The sequence below is a fragment of the Pongo abelii genome, chromosome 6 (assembly GCF_028885655.2).
Source record: "Pongo abelii isolate AG06213 chromosome 6, NHGRI_mPonAbe1-v2.0_pri, whole genome shotgun sequence".
In the NCBI taxonomy this organism is placed as follows: domain Eukaryota; kingdom Metazoa; phylum Chordata; class Mammalia; order Primates; family Hominidae; genus Pongo; species Pongo abelii.
In genome coordinates this window covers 13770441-13790264 of record NC_071991.2, presented here as the reverse complement: position 1 = coordinate 13790264, position 19824 = coordinate 13770441, and the positions used below count along the sequence as shown (strand labels likewise).

Here is a 19824-nt window from a genome sequence, read left to right as displayed (position 1 = left end):
TTATCCAGGATGGTCTCTATCTCCTGACCTCGTGATCTGCCCGCCTCGGCCTCCCAAAGTGCTGGGATTACAGGCTTGAGCCACTGCGCCCGGCCCCGGCCTTATGTTTTTATTATATTCTTTATTTAGTGCTATTCTGAGTTAAAATAATTATTACAGCTTTATAAATGTACTATATCAGTTTCGTCAATGTCAGTGCTTTTCATGAATTGAAACAGGTTATGTTGTGGGGCTTTTGTTGCAATGGTGATTTATTAGATTATTTTGTATAAAAGACAATAAATAATGTTCACCAACTGTTGTGAAATTATAAAGACATCTTCATATTTTATAATTTCAAAGCAATATTAATCGTAATTGCCTTATGGAGCAATATTTTCATTGTGACATGTAAATACAATATTCAAGTTTAGTGTACAACAGAGGATATTAACTCTAACTCAGCACTAATGTGTAATATGGTACACTTGAAGTTTTAGTACAAATATTAATGTTCAGCAAATAGACTTTTACACACAATGATGGCAAAAAAATGGAGCTTTTCTGATGGGAGGCCACTTGTTCTGTTTGATTTTAATAGTCCCCACACTCTTGACTGTTTATAGCTGCTGTATTATTTTACTCTTGGGTAAATAAATGTTAGCAGAAATGTTGTAGTTCAGGAGAATCTTTTGCTTCTGTTATTTATATTTATTTATTTTATTTTATTTTATTTTTTTGAGACGGAGACTTGCTCTGTCACCCAGGCTGGCGTGCAACGGCACGATCTCGGCTCACTGCAACCTCTGCCTCCCGGGTTCAAGCGATTCTCCTGCCTCAGCCTCCCGAGTAGCTGGGATTACAGGTGCCCACTATTATGCCCGGCTAATTTTTGTATTTTTTGTAGAGACAGAGTTTCACCATGTTGGCCAGGCTGGTCTTGAACTCCTGACCTCAAGTGATTCACCTGCCTTGGCCTCCCAAAGTGCTGGGATGACACGCATGAGCCACTGTGACCAGCCTGCCTCTGTTATTTAGCAGAAATTATTTTTATAAGTCCAATAAGGTTACAGTGATGTTTATGTTTTTAAAATACTGCTTCTTCCGTTTAGTAATATATGTATTAAATGATATTACCTGGTGTGTTTTTCTGGCTTTGTAATGTGGTTCCGATTTCTGTAGAAAGTCTGGCTGTATCCACATTGCCTTAAAGTAATGGGATATTTCACTGCAGACTTTGATAAACAATATTGAAATTTTGGTGTTCTTTTTATTTCCCTCATAGTATTTTTCTTCTGATTCAATCACAATAACAAGTAAAGATCAAATTATAAAAGTTAAAGAGCACATGGCCGGGTGCCGTGGCTCATGCCCGTAATCCCAGCACTTTGGGAGGCCGAGGTGGGTGGATCACGAGGTCAGGAGATCGAGCCCATCCTGGCAAACACAGTGAAACCCCCGTCTCTACTAAAAATACAAAAAATTAGCCGGGCGTGGTGGCAGGCGCCTGTAGTCCCAGTTACTCGGGAGGATGAGGCAGGAGAATGGCGTGAACCCGGGAGGCGGAGCTTGCAGTGAACCGAGATCACGTCACTGCACTCTAGCCTGGGCGACAGAGCAAGACTCCGTCTCAAAAAAATAGAATAAAAAAAAAGTTAAAGAGCACTACAGATTCAATGATTTATTATTCTTTTCTACAAATTGTATTTAAATGACATCTCTTTCTCTTTTTGTCTTTATAGCTCAAGCCATAAAAGCCAAAGGTCCGGTGACGATCCCATACCCTCTTTTCCAGTCTCATGTTGAAGATCTTTATGTAGAAGGACTTCCTGAAGGAATTCCTTTTAGAAGGCCATCTACTTACGGAATTCCTCGCCTGGAGAGGATATTACTTGCAAAGGAAAGGATTCGTTTTGTGATTAAGAAGTAAGACTCTTGGATTCCTGTTGAACTGTTGTTTCTTTTCTGAGTAATACGTCTTTTTTATTGTTGACAAATACTCATTCACCACTAGTGTTCTATGTGATGAAGTTTGAGTTATTTTATGTATTTTTATCTTCCACTTTTTAATTTATCTGGGTCCAGCATTGCATCAGTCATGCAGTGTTGGCATTCGAAGCATGAACAGTGCCCGCACTGGATTGGCATGCAACTCACATTTTCTTTCACAATTTTCTGCTACTTTTGCTAAAGAACATAGAATCCACGCCTTGTTTTTAGGCCTGATATATATATATATATATTTTTTCGAGATGGAGTCTCACACTGGAACCCAGGCTTGAGTGCGGTGTCGCAATCATGGCTCACTGCAACTTCTGCCTCCCAGGTTCAAGCGATTCTCATACCTCAGACTCCCGAGTAGCTGAGATTACAGGCATGCACCACCATGCCTGGCTAATTTTTGTATTTTTAGTGGAGATGGTGATTCACCCTGTTGGCCAGGCTGGTCTTGAACTCCTGACCTCAGATGATCTGCCCACCTCGCCCTCATAGGCCTGAGATTTTTAAAGCTGTGTGGGAATATATGATGTTTTTATGGATGTGTGGAGGAAGATAGTCTTGAATGTAATATGACATTAAAGGATCCCATTTAAGATTTTTGTAATATGCTTCAAAGACCTGTAGGTTGCAAAGTTACCTCTTTACTTGTGAGGATACATGCTCCATGAAGCACCTTATGAGACAACTTGCAATTATTAGTTTGCTTTTTACTCTGTAGAAACCTCAAATTAAGATTTAATTGTGGGCTGGGTGTGGTGGCTCACACCTGTAATCCCAGCACTTTGGGAGGCCAAGGCGGGTGGATCACCTGAGGTCAGGAGTTCGAGACCAGCCAGGCCAACAATGGTGAAACACTGTCTCTACTAAAAATACAAAAATCAACCAGGTGTGGTGGCGGGCACCTGGAATCCTAGCTACTTGGGAGGCTGAGGCAGGAGGATTGCTTGAACCCAGGAGGTGGAGGTTGCAGTGAGTTGAGACTGTGCCATTGCACTCTAGCCTGGGAACAAGAACAAAACTCCGTCTCAGGAAAAAAAAAAAAAAAGATTTAGTTGTGCTCAAGCATCCAGATTATCTTTTCTTTTCAAAACCAGCCTTACTGACTAAATGTTAAATATGTACTAGTCGTTATTAGTTTGCTGAATATTGCCTAGTGATTATTGAGTATTTATTCTCACCTTTCAGACATGAGCTTCTGAATTCAACACGTGAAGATTTACAGCTTGATAAGCCAGCTTCAGGAGGTAGGTCTTCAATCTCGAGGCAGATCAGAAGATTATGTGCAATAATTATTTCGTGCTTAACGTTGAGTTCTTCTTTATGTTACCTTCCACATGAAATAATATGTCTCTAACTATTAATTATGTGCTATTACAGAATTCATGTTGTCAAAATTCTAATAATTTCTAGAAGAATAAACGCATCTTCTTTTTATTAACCCATTGTAAATACTTGTAAATATTGCATTTATGGGTAGACAGAAGTAAAAGAACAATATTTGTTCTACTTTTGATGCAAGATTTATCTGGCATAATGCATTGAACAGTTTATTATTGAAGTCTACACGAGTCAATGGAACAAGCATTCATTGAATGTCCATGATATGCAGGACATAAGAAGGTTTCCTGTTAGAGCATGAAGCCATTTATATCATCTCTTGATTGTTAGATGTATTTTGTTTTTTGAGATGGAGTCTTGCTCTGTCGCCCAGGCTGGAGTGCAGTGGCACGATCTCAGCTCACTGCAACCTCCCACCTCCTGGGTTCAAGCAATTCTCCTGCCTCAGCCTCCCGAGTAGCTGGGATTACAGGTGCCCGCCACCACGCCCAGCTAATTTTTGTATTTTTCGTAGAGACAGGGTTTCACTATGTTGGCCAGGCTGATCTCAAACTCCTGACCTCAGGTGATCTGCCCACCTCGGCCTCCCAGAGTGCTAGGATTACAGGCATGAGCCACCGCGCCCAGCCTGTTAGATGTGTTTTAAAAGAAATATAAATATAATTGATTTTCTTGCTTGCTTTTGCTCTGGAGTGGAGTGGAGTGAGGACAAAACAGAATGGAATCACACTGTTGATATTTACTAAGATAGAAGGACTGAAGCAAGATCGTATCCCTAATCTTCCTGTAGCAAGTGTTACCTGCTAGCTGTTCCTGAATACACTGAGTTTTGCTTTTTCCTAGCTCTAACGAATGTTTCGTTCTTCCTCTTTTTGTACAGTGTCAGCATTGTTTTAGGAATAAATACATTCTAGAATCTTAGGAATAATTTTATTATTATTGTCTTTTTTTTTTTTTTGAGACGGAGTCTCATTCTGTTGCCCAGGCTGGAGTGCAATAGTGCAGTCCCAACTCACTGCAACCTCTGCCTCCTGGGTTCAAGCGATTCTCCTGCCTCAGCCTCGTGAGTAGCTGGGACTACGGGCGTGCGCCATCACGCCTGGCTAATTTTTGTATTTTTAGTAGAGATGGGGTTTCACCATTTTGGCCAGGCTGGTCTCGAACTCCTGACCTCAAGTGACCCGCCTGCCTCAGCTTCCCAAAGTGTTGGGATTACATGCATGAGCCATTGCGCCTGGCCGCGAATCTTAGAAATAATTTTAGTCATAGGAAAAGGAAAAGTTATACCTCTTATTTTATAGGAATAATATTCAATAATCAAAGTTATTAAGCCCATTAAATTGAGAACACTTGTATTACTGTTATTCTGACAGTAAAGGAAGAATGGTATGCCAGAATCACTAAATTAAGAAAGATGGTGGATCAGCTTTTCTGCAAAAAATTTGGTAAGTCTGTTTTTTTAAATTAACCTCTTCAACTAAAATGTATTACTGAGTAATGTTTTTTTAAATGTTGTTTTATTTTAGGAAAGTAAATACAGTGAATAGGACTCAGCTTTAGTTTTCTCTGTTTTTTTTTGTTTTTGTTTTTGTTTGTTTCTTGAGAGGGAGTCTCGCTCTGTTGCCCAGGCTGGAGTGCAGTGGTGCGATCACAGCTCACTGCAACCTCCTCCTCCCGGGTTCAAGCAATTCTCCTGCCTCTGCTTCCCAAGTAGCTGGGATTACAGGTGCCCGCCACCAAGCCTGGCTAACTTTTGTATTTTTAGTAGAGATGGGGTTTCGCCACGTTGGCCAGGCTGGTCTCAAACTCCTGAACTCAGGTGATCCACCCGCCTCAGCCTCCCAAAGTGCTGGGATTACAGGCATGAGCCACTGCGCCCGGCCCCCATTCCATGAATTATCTGTGGAAAGTTATTTCCTTTAAAATGGCATGCTCACGAGGTTGAAGGGAACATTGATCTGGTTGCCACGCAGATGAAAGTGTAGTCAGAAATGTGTACCAGTTTGCCATAGCCGATGGAGGAGGGTAATTACGGTCCTGAACAGTTAGTAGCAAAAGGCTGCTTCCAGATAGTATTTAGGCTGTGTCCTCTATTGTCCATGATGATTTTCTTTCTCTCTTTTCTTCCTAAGGATATTGAAAAACAAACTTTAATCTTTTAAAGATCTCAGAGCTATTAAGATTGTCTTAGGACCAGGACACTTAAATCTGCCAAAATCTGGCTGTTGATAATCAGTCATCTCTACTTGTCTTTGCTGTATTAAGTCTATTCAATAGTTAATAAATCTGTTTCTAAAAAGAGTTTTTTTCAAGTAAAACAAAATTGACCTGTGCCTTTCTTTGGATTGTACTAAAATCTGATTTCAATACAAATGTAGTCTCCCGAATTGCTTTGATTTTTGTCCAGCGGAAGCCTTGGGGAGCACTGAAGCCAAGGCTGTACCATACCAAAAATTTGAGGCACACCCGAATGATCTGTACGTGGAAGGACTGCCAGAAAACATTCCTTTCCGAAGTCCCTCATGGTATGGAATCCCAAGGCTGGAAAAAATCATTCAAGTGGGCAATCGAATTAAATTTGTTATTAAAAGGTAAGATGATAATCTGCAGAAATAGTTTCAGTGTCTTCCCTGAGAAGAGGTTAATTTGATGAAGAAGGGCCTTTTGTTTATCTTATGACTTCTTTCTATTGACAATGAAGGCATTAATATTTAGATTCACTTAGTGAACAAATATTTATTAGTATAAGCATCTGATGTGCAAAATTGGGTCTAACAAGAACGCTGTCCTTGGGGCCTTCATACAAAGAAAAATGCACTGAAGGCCAGGCGCGGCGGCTCACGCCTGTAATCCCAGCACTTTGGGAGGCCAAGGTGGGTGGATCACTTGAGGTCAGGAGTTCAAGAGTAGCCTGGCCAACATGATGAAGCCCCGTCTCTAGTAAAAATACAAAAATTAGCTGGAAGCGGTGGTACGAGCCTGTAGTCCCAGCTACTCGGGAGGCTGAGGTTGGAGAATCACTTGAACCCCAGAGGCGGAGGTTGCAGTGAGCCAAGATCACGCCACTGCACTCCAGCCTGGGCAACAGAGCAAGACTCCATCTCAAAATAAAAAAATAAAAAATAGAAAAATGCAATGAAGTGTTATTGAGCGTTTTTAAGGGAGGAGGCAAGGATGGCACACCCAGCTCGGTCGCTTGGGCATCCAGAAGAGACGGGAGGTGTTTCAAGTGAAGGAAATCATATGAGTAGGGGGAGGGGGTGGCAAATATGCCGGCATATCCACAGAACTCACCCACTGTGTGTGGAGTGAGGACTGCCATGTGGGCGTGGTGGGGTTGCGTGGATCGACTTGGGTGGGCAAGTGGAGGAAGGCCTCAGATCCTACGAAAGCAGAGGCAGTCACGAAATGGTCTCGAGGCAGATCCCTCTGAAAATAATGTGGATCTGCCCTTTAGAAAGGTAATTCTGGCTTGATTTTGAAGGATAACACAATGGTTAGCTTGGGTGCAGGGTTAGGAACAGAAGGCCTCTCTCCTCTCATTGATGGGATGTGGAAGGGTAAACCTTGCTTACTGATTGGGGTCATGCCTCTGTGTGTTTGTTGGGACTGAGTTATAAGGGATAGGAAACATTTAAGATGCTACAGCAAGCTGCTTCTGGCTGTGCTGTGGGACAGTTCATCTAAGATTCAGAAACAGAATTGAGCTGGTTTGGGGGAAAAGTGACTTTTGCCTGTTTATCTTAAATATAGGATGACTTTGAAGGTCTCACCCGAATATCTGAAAATTGCCATTTTCAAAATAAACTCAAGTCACCAAAATGATTTTTTCTCACTATAAAATGAAGGCAGAATGAACCATATTTATAACTAATTGACAATGCACAGCTGTGTGAGAAAGGCCTGTGAGTTGCTTCTAAATGCTTTATTACTAATATCAACTCTGTTTTTACAGACCAGAACTTCTGACTCACAGTACCACTGAAGTTACTCAGCCAAGAACAAATACACCAGGTAAACTAGTTGTGAAATCCTTTTTTAAAAACACAGATCAGCCGGGCTCGGTGGCTCACACCTGTAATCCCAGCACTTTAGGAGGCTGAGGTGGGCGGATCACAAGGTCAGGAGATCAAGACCATCCTGGCTAACATGGTGAAACCGCATGTCTACTAAAATATAAAAAAATTAGCTGGGCATGGTGGCGGGCACCTGTAGTCCCAGCTACTCGGGAGGCTGAGGCAGGAGAATGGCATGAACCCGGGAGGCGGAGCTTGCAGTGAGCCGAGATCGCACCACGGTACTCCAGCCTGGGCAACAGAGTGAGACTCTCTCAGAAAAAAAAAAAAAAGCACAGATCAATACTTTTTAAGCTTTTAAAAGTTAATCTTTTAAAATTATGTAAGTCCTCCTTCCCCTGCCTCCCCAAAAAATCATTTGCAGAAGCTCAATCCAGGCACTCCTTGATTTATCAATGTGAATACCTGCAGTGCGTGGATAACTCAAGCTTTGACCGTAGACCGCTGCCATCCACGAGAAAGGCAGTGTGCCCCACAAATGCAAGCCACGTGTGTAATCTTCCACGTTCTAGTTCAGGCTGTAATCATTATAAAGAAATAAACAAGGAAGTATTTCACGGTCTTTATCCCATGTTCTTTATTTGACAGTTGGCGCGTCTTTCATACTCACAGCATATTTCAGTTCCAAGTAGCCACATTTCAAACATTTCAACTGCTCGGGGATAGTACCTGCTATATGCATTTAGACCTTAATGTTTATTCATGTGTATCCTGTTCCTAAAATGGCAAAGACTGTAACTCTGACCTGCACACAAATATCACAGCCTAATAGGGAACATCTAAGAAGTCTCTGTTCAATGAATGATGTTATTTTCTTTATTAGAGCTCTAAGTTTGCCTTTATTTCTTTCCTATCTTTTTTTTTTTTTTTGAGACGGAGCCTCACTTTGTCACCCAGGCTGGAGTGCAGTGGCGCGATCTCGGCTCACTGGGGCCTCCGCCTCCCAGGTTCAAGCAGTTCTCCCGCCTCAGCCTCCTGAGTAGCTGGGACTACATCTGCACGCCACCACACCTGGCTAATTTTTGTATTTTTAGTAAAGATGGGGTTTCACCATGTCAGTCCGGCTGGTCTTGAACTCCTGACCTCAGGTGATCCACCTGCCCTGGCCTCCCAAAGTGTTGGGATTACAGGCGTGAGCCACTGCACCCGACCTCTTTCTTTTTGTTTGCCGTTGTGTAATGTCAGAGGAAGTGACCGCAATCTGTAGATCATCAACCACCTTAGGAACTTGCATTGCCAAGAACCAATAAATGGCCGTACCCTGTAGTGTGAAGTTTTCTGTTGTCAGGAAATAAGTGTTAGGAATCAAGTATGAATTTTGTGTGTGTATTAGGTGTTTATAGATTTGTGCAGTTAATCATGCTCACAAATGCTAAGGTGAACAAATGTTTCAAGTTGGGTTCCTGGGTGTGCCCTAAAATACTTCTCTTTCAGCTCTCACAGTACCTTGTGGCCATTAGTGAAGGTCAGTCAGTGTGCCAAATAGATTTTGTGTGGTTTATGGCATGGAAAGTGGCTGAGAAATTCTGTAGCAGGGTAACAAAATTATCTTGGTCCAGGAGGCCTGCAGTGGAGAAGATAAAAGTCAATGCTGAACTCATAGGTTAACCTCAGCATGCTTTGGATTTGGTCAAGCAATCAAAGTACTGGTGAAGAATTGAAGATTGGAAGTGACACATTTTTTGCTCAGGGAAGTAATGGAGAAAGAAAAATCTTCCTGGAGGTAGATCTTCAGTTTGAATTAGTCTGAACATGATGAAACCTGTAGAAACCTTCATTTCTCAAGACAAAGCTCAAATTCAAGGTTGTGAGGAGTGCAGTCACCGCTTTTGTTAAGGGCATTTGTGACAGTGAGTGACTGCAAAAACTGAGAATGCAAAGCCTCTATCATATAAAGAATGTGCAAGCGCCATAGAAGTCACTGCAAGGATTGGGTGCTGGAGCAGTGCCGGACCTGCCATCGTCACCAGAGTGCAGCAGCCGTCATCAGAAGGAGAATCTCCACTCTTGTCGTCACTAACAGCACTTGACTTTGTCCCATTCATAAAAGATCTTGGAAGGAATTAAAGGTGCTTGGTGGTTCCTCATTCCAACAATACCTTACTTGGCCTGCCCATGGAACATGCATTAGTCTTTGGACAGGACAATTCAAGTCACAGACCACATGACAAAAGAATTTGGTGGCCATCAGAATTGTCTGCTTAAACACACCACGGGTGCACAGTGTCCTCAGCTTGGTGAAAGGGAGATGTCACACGCGAGAAGGCAGTGGAGCCAGGCATGTGATGGAGTGGGAGGTGGCACCTGGCTCTGTGAGGAGGCTGTGAAGTCCTGCCTCGGGGGAGCAAGGTGGGGGAGGAGGGGGTGGGGGCGGGGCAGAAGAGGAGGCTGAGCAGTTAATAGAGGCGCTCGACCTTAGAGGAGGAGAGTCCGAGGTCTTTATTGGTAGTATTCAAATGTGGTTCATCCAGAGTTATTTTCTGTGGCTGAATGGCCTACTCTGAAATCCACAGGGAAAAAACAACTCACATTCAACCCTTGATATGCTAAGTTTTCTTTTAAAGTAAAGGAAATGTTATAAGATTTTCTGAAACCACCAAACTTTAGCGATACTGTCAGACCTTCTCCAACATTTTCCACTGCGTTTGTCAGCAATCAGAGATGACCTCCACACCGAGGCGAACCCTCCACCCCCTGACCCCTTTCCTCTTTCTCTCTTTCCCTCCTTTCCTCATCCAGAAACACTTCAGTCATCCTGCAGTGTCTCCAAGTTGACCTCCATCCTCATCCGCACCTCGTCCACACCTGAACACTCTGTCCACATCAGTGATATTCTACATGTCTTTATAATAGCTTGGTTTTTGTTTGATTGTTTTTTAAATTTTGATGTTTAAAAGGTAATGGTTGTCTTAGGGATAGGAAAACACACCCCACTGTCACTGTGAGTGAAGCTGAATAACGTTTCTAGGTCTTTCACCATTGCTTTCTTTTTTTTCTGAAGTGATTTTTCCTTTTATGTCCATTGCTTTAAGCCATTCGTGAAATTGCACAGTGATTTCTGGAGTGGGGACAGAAGGAAGGCGGTAGTAAAAGTCATTGTTGCTGTGGCCCAGTTGGCTGGAGGAGGTGCAGGGCAGGGCAGGGCAGGGCAGCCTGCACTGGGGCAGCTGGAGGAGCACAGATGGCCCCGCAGGCAGGTGGGTGAGTTCTGAGAGCTGGAGGGCCGGTGCGCAGTGTCCTCCATGGTTCCAGCTTGTGGGCTTGATCAGGCCGTCACCTGCGGTGGCCACTCTGTGGCCTTGGAGTCACCCTTGGCAGAGATGATGGCCACCGTCTTCTGCTGCTCAGTCCTTGCCACCACGGATCTGGCCCTCTCTTCTTCCTGCTGAGCCACCTCTTTGGTTCCACTGCTTCTGCAAACTCCTTCCTGAAGGTCAGATCCAAGGTCATAGCATCCAGGAGGAGCCCAAAGGTTGCTGCTTGCTCCGAAGTTAATTGCTCATCTGTCTGGAGCCCAGCTCTCCCTGTGTGATCAGTTCTCCGGCGTCAGCCTGAGCCGCCCCCAGCTTGAGGACCTCCGCAGAGATGGGCGGCAGCACATTCTTCATTGGCTTCTCCCGTAATTGGAAGATGCAAGGACCTGGCCAGCAACAGGCGGGAAGAGGATGCCCAGTGTGATGGTGCCAATCTTTGCTCACAGTAATGATTGGCGTGTAATGTGCAAGAGCAGCAGTCACAGATAATTGGTTTCTTCTCCCATGGGATGAGAAAGTGCGTTGCTTCCCCTATCACAGTGTCCTGAATGCCACGGAATTGGTCGAAGATGGCAGACAGCTCTCTGTCCAGTATCACATTGTAGAAGGCAGAGTTCCCCACACCTCCTGCAGAAGCTAAGGCCAGGCCAGACTTGGCAGCTGTGTTTCCGTCTGCTGGACCCACTCAACGCTTGCGTCCACTCCAGCCCCCAACATGAATTCCGTCCCTTCATCATTGATTACTGATGCGAAAAGTCACTTTGATTAGTGAAGTGTTGCTTTATGTAGATTTTTAGGCACACATCTGTTAGATAAAACAAGGATTGCCTGTAGAAAAAGCAAAGTCCCTGTTGTTCAAACAGGTGTGGGAGCCCTTGAACCTTACATAGCTGTCCTCCCTGCCCTGACCGAGTTCCCTGAGGGACTTCTCCAAGGAGGAATGTGTGAGAAGCACTGATTTTGAGCACTCTTTCATGTGGACAAATTTCACTTTATTTACAATGTAAACTTAAATTTAAATTCTGTCTTTCTAGGCTGGGCACGGTGGCTCAGGCCTGTAATCCCAGCAATTTGGGAGGCCGAGGCGGGCGGATCACTTGAGGTCAGGCATTCAAGACCAGCTTGGCCAACATGGTGAAACCATGTCTCTACTAAAAATATAAAAATTAGCCTGGCGTGGTGGCGGGCACCTGTAATCCCAGCTACTCAGGAGGCTGAGGCAGGAGAATCGCTGGAACCCAGGAGGCAGAGGTTGCTGTGAGCTGAGATCATGCCACCGCACTCCAGCCTGGGCGTCATAATGAGACTCTGTCTCTAAATAAATAAATAAATTCTGTCTTTCTGCAATTTTTCTGATATTTGGCAAGTACTGGAAATTATTATTTTCTTTAAGACCCCAAATTTTCACACCAGCATGGCACATGTATACATATGTAACAAACCTGCACGTTGTGCACATGTACCCTAGAACTTAAAGTATAATAAAAAATAAATAAATGAATTAATTGATTAAAAAAAAAGACCCCAAATGTTTGCTTTTAACGAAACTGAATTAAGAGAATCACTGCAGGCCAGGCACGGTGGCTCACGCCTGTAATCCTAGCACTTTGGGAGGCCAAGGCGGGCAGATCACGAGGTCAGGAGATCGAGACCTTCCTGGCTAACACCGTGAAACCCCGTCTCTACTAAAAATACAAAAAGAAATTAGCTGGGCGTGGTGGAGGGCACTTGTAGTCCCAGCTACTCGGGAGACTGAGGCAGGAGAATGGTGTGAAGCCGGGAGGCGGAGCTTGCAGTGAGCCGAGATCGCGCCATTGCACTCCAGCATGGGTGACAGAGCAAGACTCTGTCTCAAAAAAGTCAAAACAAAACAAAAAAGAATCACTGCAAACAAGAGTACATTCTAGCAAAATCCATTCTGATTTGCAACAGCACCGATAAATAACATGGTTATTGGGTTTCTTTTTGTTTTCCAGTCAAAGAAGATTGGAATGTCAGAATTACCAAGCTACGGAAGCAAGTGGAAGAAATTTTTAATTTGAAGTTTGGTAAGTAAAAGCCAGTATTTATGTCTTTAATAACATATCAACGAAGGGCCATGTCTGAATGAAGTATAGAAGTTCAGGACCGGCTGGGCACGGTGGCTCACGCCTGTAATCCCAGCACTTTGGGAGGCCGAGGCGGGCAGATCAGGAGGTCAGGAGATCGAGACCGTCCTGGCTAACACGATGAAACCCCATCTCTACTAAAAATACAAGAAAATTAGCCGGGCGTGGTGGCAGGCGCCTGTAGTCCCAGCTACTCGGGAGGCTGAGGCAGGGCAATGGCTTGAACCCAGGAGGCGGAGCTTGCAGTGAGCCAAGATCACACCACTGCACTCCAGCCTGGGCGACAGAGTGAGACTCTGTCTCAAAAATAAAAAAAAAAAAGAAAAAGAAAAGAAAAGTTCAGGACCTAAAGAAGGAAGGTCCCAGAAACTGGGTTTCTGTTTCTTTCTACCACTACACTTGCTACTGAAACCAAGCAGATGACTTCATTTCTCTTGGATTCCACTTTCTCACGTGTCAGAATGGGAGAGGAAGGGAGGTGTTGGGATAAGTTTCAGTTCCACTGTTTGTACTTCTCATCTGGCTAACACCCATGTGGCAAATAGGTTTCATCATTTGTTTCAGCTTAGATTTGTTGACAGCGGTTTCCTGGAGTGCTGTCTTGAGAACGATTCTGAGGAGGCTCAGCAAGAAAGAGTGTTTCAGTTGATTGGGTGTGTCTGTCATGGAGAAGGAAGTAAGGAGTGGGCAGTGCTAGCAAAATTCCCGGGGCACTTCTGTCCATTATCTCAATACCTGGGGTTGACATTTCCTGTCTCAGATCAGGAGTCCTGACTACCCTGCCTCTGACCACTCGAACTGAGTGCTGCTTAGCTGTATCGTAGACACCGCCTGTTTGTGAACAGACACCCTGCTTCTTGATGATAACACAAAGGCCAGCAGGGTCCACTGCTGTGTGGAATGGCCTTCGGTCATTTCTGCCCAGAGCACAGAGGTCATTTTCACTAATAACGTAACTCTCCTTTTGATTGAAAGTGTTAAAATGTTCCTCCTAAAAGCACTTATTTTTTAGGCTCGTTCTTCAGATTTGCCCCATATCCTAAGCAAAATGCCTTCAATATGAAGTGGATATTGCTTGACCGTAGGGAGCTTGTCCATACTGTACTCGAGAATGTAGACACAAAGAAAAGAATGTCTGTGTCAAATGTTATCCTCTGCAACTTACTTTCTCTTGCGCTTTCAGCTCAAGCTCTTGGACTCACCGAGGCAGTAAAAGTACCATATCCTGTGTTTGAATCAAACCCTGAGTTCTTGTATGTGGAAGGCTTGCCAGAGGGGATTCCCTTCCGAAGCCCTACCTGGTTTGGAATTCCACGACTTGAAAGGATCGTCCGCGGGAGTAATAAAATCAAGTTCGTTGTTAAAAAGTAAGTTCTCTTTACCACTGTAGTCGTTTCTGGAATCAAAACAATAAGATGACATTTCTGTTAAAATGTTTTTCAAGCTAGAGGTGACAGGCGTGGCTGTAAGACCTTGATGGCAAAGCCTGGCTGTGAGCTGCAGTCCAGGTACTGTCCATTGCCCCTGCCCGTACTCAGTCATCTTCATCCGTGTGAGGAAAATAGTGACAATCACCTCCGCAGAGTCACCGTGAAGCCCCGTGGTGACTCGCAGTATGCCTGAGTACTTGAATGGAAGTTTAATTTGCTGGTTTTTATCTGCTCTGTTATTCCTGCTCAATCTTGACAGCAACTAAATATCGATGATTGAGTTTCTTTCTTTTTTTTTGAGACGGAATCTTGCTCTGTCGCCCAGGCTTGAGTGCGGTGGCGCAATCTCAGCTCACTGCAACCTCCGCCTCCTGGGTTCCAGCAATTCTCGTGCCTCAGCCTCCCGAGTAGCTGGGATTACAGACTTGCACCGCCACGCCTGGCTAATTTTTGTATTTTTAGAATAGACGGAGCTTCACCGTGCTGGCTAGGCTGGTCTGGAATTCCTGACCTCAGGTGATCCACCCGCCTCAGCCTCCCAGAACGCTGGGATTACAGGCCTGAGCCACCGTGCCCGGCCTTATGATTGATTTTCTTATCTACATTTCTGCAGAACTTTAGTGGCTAAAGAAAGGACACTAGTGGGTTTTTTTTCTTTCTTTTTTTTTTTTTTTTAATGAAAATAGTCATTTATTTACTCTTCATAAAATGGCTTACCAGTCATGGGAAGGAAAAGTCAGGGTCTTTTGTCCACAACACTAGGAATTATTGTGTTACAGGATGATTCTGTGAACGCCTTTAGAAAAAAAACCCTGGTCACATCACGACCGTTTCACTGGCTGTGAGACCACTACTGTACTGGCTACTGTAACATTTCTTGGTTTTCTTTCTAGACCTGAACTAGTTATTTCCTACTTGCCTCCTGGGATGGCTAGTAAAATAAACACTAAAGGTAAGAGACGACGTGTACTCCGTATCCTATTTGAGCGCATTAAGACACTCTATCCGCATTCCTTAAATCATATGGAATCGGCCAATATCTTTATGGGGCTTGGAGTTGTTTACTTTGCTTTCTAAGGTATTTTATTTAATGGAACTACTTTTCTTTTTTTTAAAAAAAAAAAAAAAAAAACATTTCATTGGAAATGTCACATTTGCAATCCCAGTTCATTCATGTTTTCACAGCTTTGTTGAGCCCCTGTGGAGGATTACACTACAAGTTTAATTCTGCAGGTTTCTTTGAAAAGAGCCAAACTGTATGAATTTTAATACTCTGCTCTTATAAAGCATCTCCTTCTGTATTTTTTTTCCCCCTACAATATACAAAAGGAACTCTGCTTATTTTACAGCTTTGCAGTCCCCTAAAAGACCACGAAGTCCTGGGAGTAATTCAAAGGTTCCTGAAATTGAGGTCACTGTGGAAGGTAAGGGCCAGTCCTCGGTATGTTTCTGTTCATTCTCTAGTTTACTAATTATGTCAGTTCACTAGCTGTGTGTTTATACAGGTTTATACAGATGACGTTAACCAAACTAGCTTTAACTGTGAACAGCTGCCTGTGATAAAGCTAAATTTCTGAATGCTTCTAATCGAAAATTTTTAAATCCTTAGTAGAAAACAGATAACATGGATCACATCATAAACTGCCCCCAAGAAAAGCCCTAAAATACTTTTCCTTTGTCATAACAAATAAGGGTGCAGAGTTACGTGGAATGTTTTATCTTTTTTTCCTCTTCATTCTTTTAAGGAAAGAAAGTTTAGGGTGGTTTAAACAGCAGTGCCTTGAATAAAAGTTTTTTTTCTTTTTTTTTTTTTTTTGAGACAGAGTCTCGCTCTCTTGCCCAGGGTGGAGTGCAGTGGCACCATCTCGGCTCACTGCAGCCTCCGTCTCCCGGGTTCAAGTGATTCTCCTGCCTCAGCCTCCCAGGTAGCTGGGATTACAGGTGTCCACCACCAAGTCCAGCTAATTTTTATATCTTTAGTAGAGACGGGGTTTTACCATGTTGGCCAGGCTGGTCTCGAACCCCTGACCTCAATGAGCCACCACGCCCAGCTGGTTCTCATGTTTTCAGGCTCACGGTGTTAAAATACTGCATACAATACTAAAGACAATCTCCAACCAACTGTCAAGTATGGATATTTCTTCCATCTCTTCATAAATGCAGAAGGAAATCACTGCATTAGGATCATTCTCTATATCCCAGGTGTCATGTTTTGAAATAAGAGTTTGCTGTACTGGTGTTGAGTGGCGCAGAAGTCCCCATTTAGTCATGTGGCACACTTTCAGAGAGCCTGCTTTCTCATAAGATAGCCAACAGGCATCCATGAACAACTTTACACCTGATTAATTATTTCTGTTCAAAAATGCCAAGAATTAAAAATATATTGAACCCTTTACTTTCCTCCTTCCGGAAAAGATCAGAGGAAGATCTCTCTTATATACAAGATGCCAGCCTTTCCTGAAGAGCAGATCCAAGTTCACAGGGCCTGGGAGGCCTGCTTTAAGAATACAAAATTAGGGCCGGGCGTGGAGGCTCACGCCTGTAATCCCAGCACTTTGGGAGGCCGAGGCGGGCAGATCACCTGAGATTGGGAGATCGAGACCAGCCTGACCAACATGGAGAAACCCCATCTCTACTGAGAATACGAAACTATCTGGGCCTGGTGGTGCATGCCTGTAATCCCAGCTACTCGGGAGGCTGAGGCAAGACAATCGCTTGAAACCAGGAGGCAGAGGTTGCGGTGAGCTGAGATTGTGCCATTGCACTCCAGCCTGGGCAACAAGAGCGAAACTTTGTCTCAAAAAAGAAAAAAAAAAGAAGAAGAAAAGAAAAATGGGTTTCTATAGAAATAGAAAAATGGTTTCTGTGGAACTCGCCAGAATGACAAGAATACCCATTTCAATTTGAACCTAGCTTTGTTTTCTGGCACAGGCTGGACTTGAAGATTTTAACCTAGAGACACTTACGTCATTAAATGTGTGTTGATTATCATTATTTTTATTGTCCTTTAGGCCCTAATAACAACAATCCTCAAACCTCAGCTGTTCGAACCCCGACCCAGACTAATGGTTCTAACGTTCCCTTCAAGCCACGAGGGAGAGAGTTTTCCTTTGGTAAATATGCGTTTTATTTTTCTTTCTTTGATAGTTTTAAATAGAATACGTTCATCATGTTTCATTTTGCCAGGTGAATTGTTCTTATTGGTGAGTCAGTATATATCAAAGGTAAAAGGAATAGCCCGTAGAGCCAGGCTGCCTGAGTTCAGATCTGAGTTCAAATCCGTTGCCACTTGGGCAGGCGAATGCACCCTGCCTCAGTTTCCCTTTGTGCAAAATGGTAATAACATTACTTTCTTTCTCATGAGGTTATGATGAGGATTATAAATACTGTCATTTAAAGTACTTAGAACCATACCTCGCATGTAGTAGACACTATAATTTGTGGGGGCCTTTTGAGGGTTTTCATTTGTTTTTTCTTTATTTCAGCATTTGTTCACTTATTTGTAGTCAACATAAAAGCAATGTACTAAAACAGTTTGCTTATGTATCAGGATTGGAGTAGTTGTCAAGTCATATCGTGGTAAAAGATTATGCATTTTTTATTTCTTCTTAAAGATGCACAAATAAGGCCGGGCGCGGTGGCTCACGCCTGTAATCCCAGCACTTTGGGAGGCCGAGGCGGGCGGATCACCTGAGGTTGGGAGTTCGAGACCAGCCTGACCAACATGGAGAAACCCCGTGTCTACTAAAAATACAAAATTAGCCAGGCATGGTGGCGCATGCCTGTAATCCCAGCTACTCGGGAGGCTGAGGCAGGAGAATCGCTTGAACTCAGGAGGTGGAGGTTGCAGTGAGCAGAGATCACCATTGCACTCCAGCCTGGGCAACAAGAGCGAAACTCCGTCTCAACAAAAAAAAAAACAAGATGCACAAATAAGATGAAACATTCCTGCCTGTGAACATGTATTGATAAGTACTGTGATAAGTACTGCAATTTAACTCTCTTATGTTTTATATGCAGAGGCCTGGAATGCCAAAATCACGGACCTAAAACAGAAAGTTGAAAATCTCTTCAATGAGAAATGCGGTAAGTCTATTTTGAAACATTCTTACTGCAGCGCAGGGTGCCTTCATAGGAGTAGGAGGGAGCAGAGTGGGATACTGAGCGTTGGAGTATCCCTGTCATTGGCAACATGTGGGATTTTCGGGATTGAATGGCGTCATTTCGCCCATGTTCCGTTTTGTGTACGCGGCTGTTTTGCAGGGGAAGCTCTTGGCCTTAAACAAGCTGTGAAGGTGCCGTTCGCGTTATTTGAGTCTTTCCCGGAAGACTTTTACGTGGAGGGCTTACCTGAGGGTGTGCCATTCCGAAGACCATCGACTTTTGGCATTCCAAGGCTGGAGAAGATACTCAGAAACAAAGCCAAAATTAAGTTCATCATTAAAAAGTAAGGAAATTGGATGAAGTGGGATTAGCATGAGTTGATTGTGTTTGACACTGGGAGATGGGTATGTGGGTTCGTGTTTGTTGGCAGGGCTAATTAGCTCTGGAGTCAGAAAAACTCCTTTTTAAGCTGCACTCTTGTATATGTTTAAAACTTTCCGGCCAAGTGCAGTGGCTCACACCTGTAATCCCAGCACTTTGGGAGGCCAAAGCAGGTGGATTACCTGAGGTCAGAAGTTCAAGACCAACCTGGCCAGCATGATGAAACCCATCTCTACTAAAAGTACAAAAATTAGCTGGGCGTGGTGGCACGTGCCTATAATCCCAGCTACTTGGGAGACTAAGGCAGGAGAATCACTTGAACCCAGCAGGCAGAGGTTGCAATGAGCCAAGATCGTGCCACTGTACTCCAGCCTGGGCAGCAAGAGCAAAACTCCATCTCAAAAACAAAAAAAAAAAAGAAAGAAAAAGAAATTTTCCTTATGCTGCTAGTAGAAGGGAAGGAGGACTCCACCATACTAGAGATATAATGACTTTTGGTTGCTAAATCTACACAGCTATGTTGTTACTACTTGATGCTGCTGGAATCTGAGCAGCTGTAAGTCCTTTTATTTCTTCAACTTAATAGAATATTTTTAATTTCTCCTGTTTGCTTGAACATCTGTGGATTAGGCTAACATAATTGAAATAGATAGGAATGGGCTGGGTGCGGCCATAAATCCCAGCACTGTGGGAGGCCAAGGCGGGCAGATCACTTGAGGTCAGGAGTTCGAGACCAGCCTGGCCAACATGGTGAAACCCCATCTCTACTTAAAATACAAAAATTAGCCAGGGGTGGTAGCTGGCACCTATAATCTCAGCTACTTGGGAGGCTGAGACAGGAGAGTCGCTTGAACCCAGGAGGCGGAGGTTGCAGTGAGCCAAGATCGTGCCATTGCACTCCAGCCTGGATGACAGAGTAAGACTGTGTCTCAAAAAAAATTAAAAAAAGAAATAAGAATAATTGGAATTTTATAGTACATGCTAATGCACATGAATTATTTGAAATTAATTGAAATGAATTTTAGGTTTCATTTACTTGGTGTCAGGCTTAACTTTGAGTCACCCAGGGATGCTCTCAAGCAAAGCTGGCCACCTCTTTTTTTTTTTTTTTTTTTGGAGACAGAATCTCGCTCTGTACCCAAGACTGGAGTGC

At 43.6% G+C, this 19824-nt stretch overlaps 1 protein-coding gene across 14 annotated transcripts in view; it reads left to right on the top strand.

Moving 5' to 3' along the window:
- GTF2I (general transcription factor IIi) overlaps positions 1 to 19824 on the top strand; it is a 104259-nt gene that overhangs the window by 74391 nt on the left and 10044 nt on the right. For all 14 annotated transcript variants that reach the window (XM_024249943.3, XM_063725681.1, XM_063725673.1 and 11 more), the window contains 12 exons: positions 1722 to 1905; positions 3166 to 3224; positions 4692 to 4763; positions 5726 to 5909; positions 7274 to 7332; positions 12625 to 12696; positions 13940 to 14123; positions 15080 to 15138; positions 15536 to 15610; positions 17198 to 17299; positions 18207 to 18272; positions 18450 to 18633. In XM_024249943.3, the coding sequence (XP_024105711.1) occupies positions 1722 to 1905; positions 3166 to 3224; positions 4692 to 4763; positions 5726 to 5909; positions 7274 to 7332; positions 12625 to 12696; positions 13940 to 14123; positions 15080 to 15138; positions 15536 to 15610; positions 17198 to 17299; positions 18207 to 18272; positions 18450 to 18633 (1300 nt within the window). The remainder of the gene's footprint in view (positions 1 to 1721; positions 1906 to 3165; positions 3225 to 4691; positions 4764 to 5725; positions 5910 to 7273; positions 7333 to 12624; positions 12697 to 13939; positions 14124 to 15079; positions 15139 to 15535; positions 15611 to 17197; positions 17300 to 18206; positions 18273 to 18449; positions 18634 to 19824) is intronic.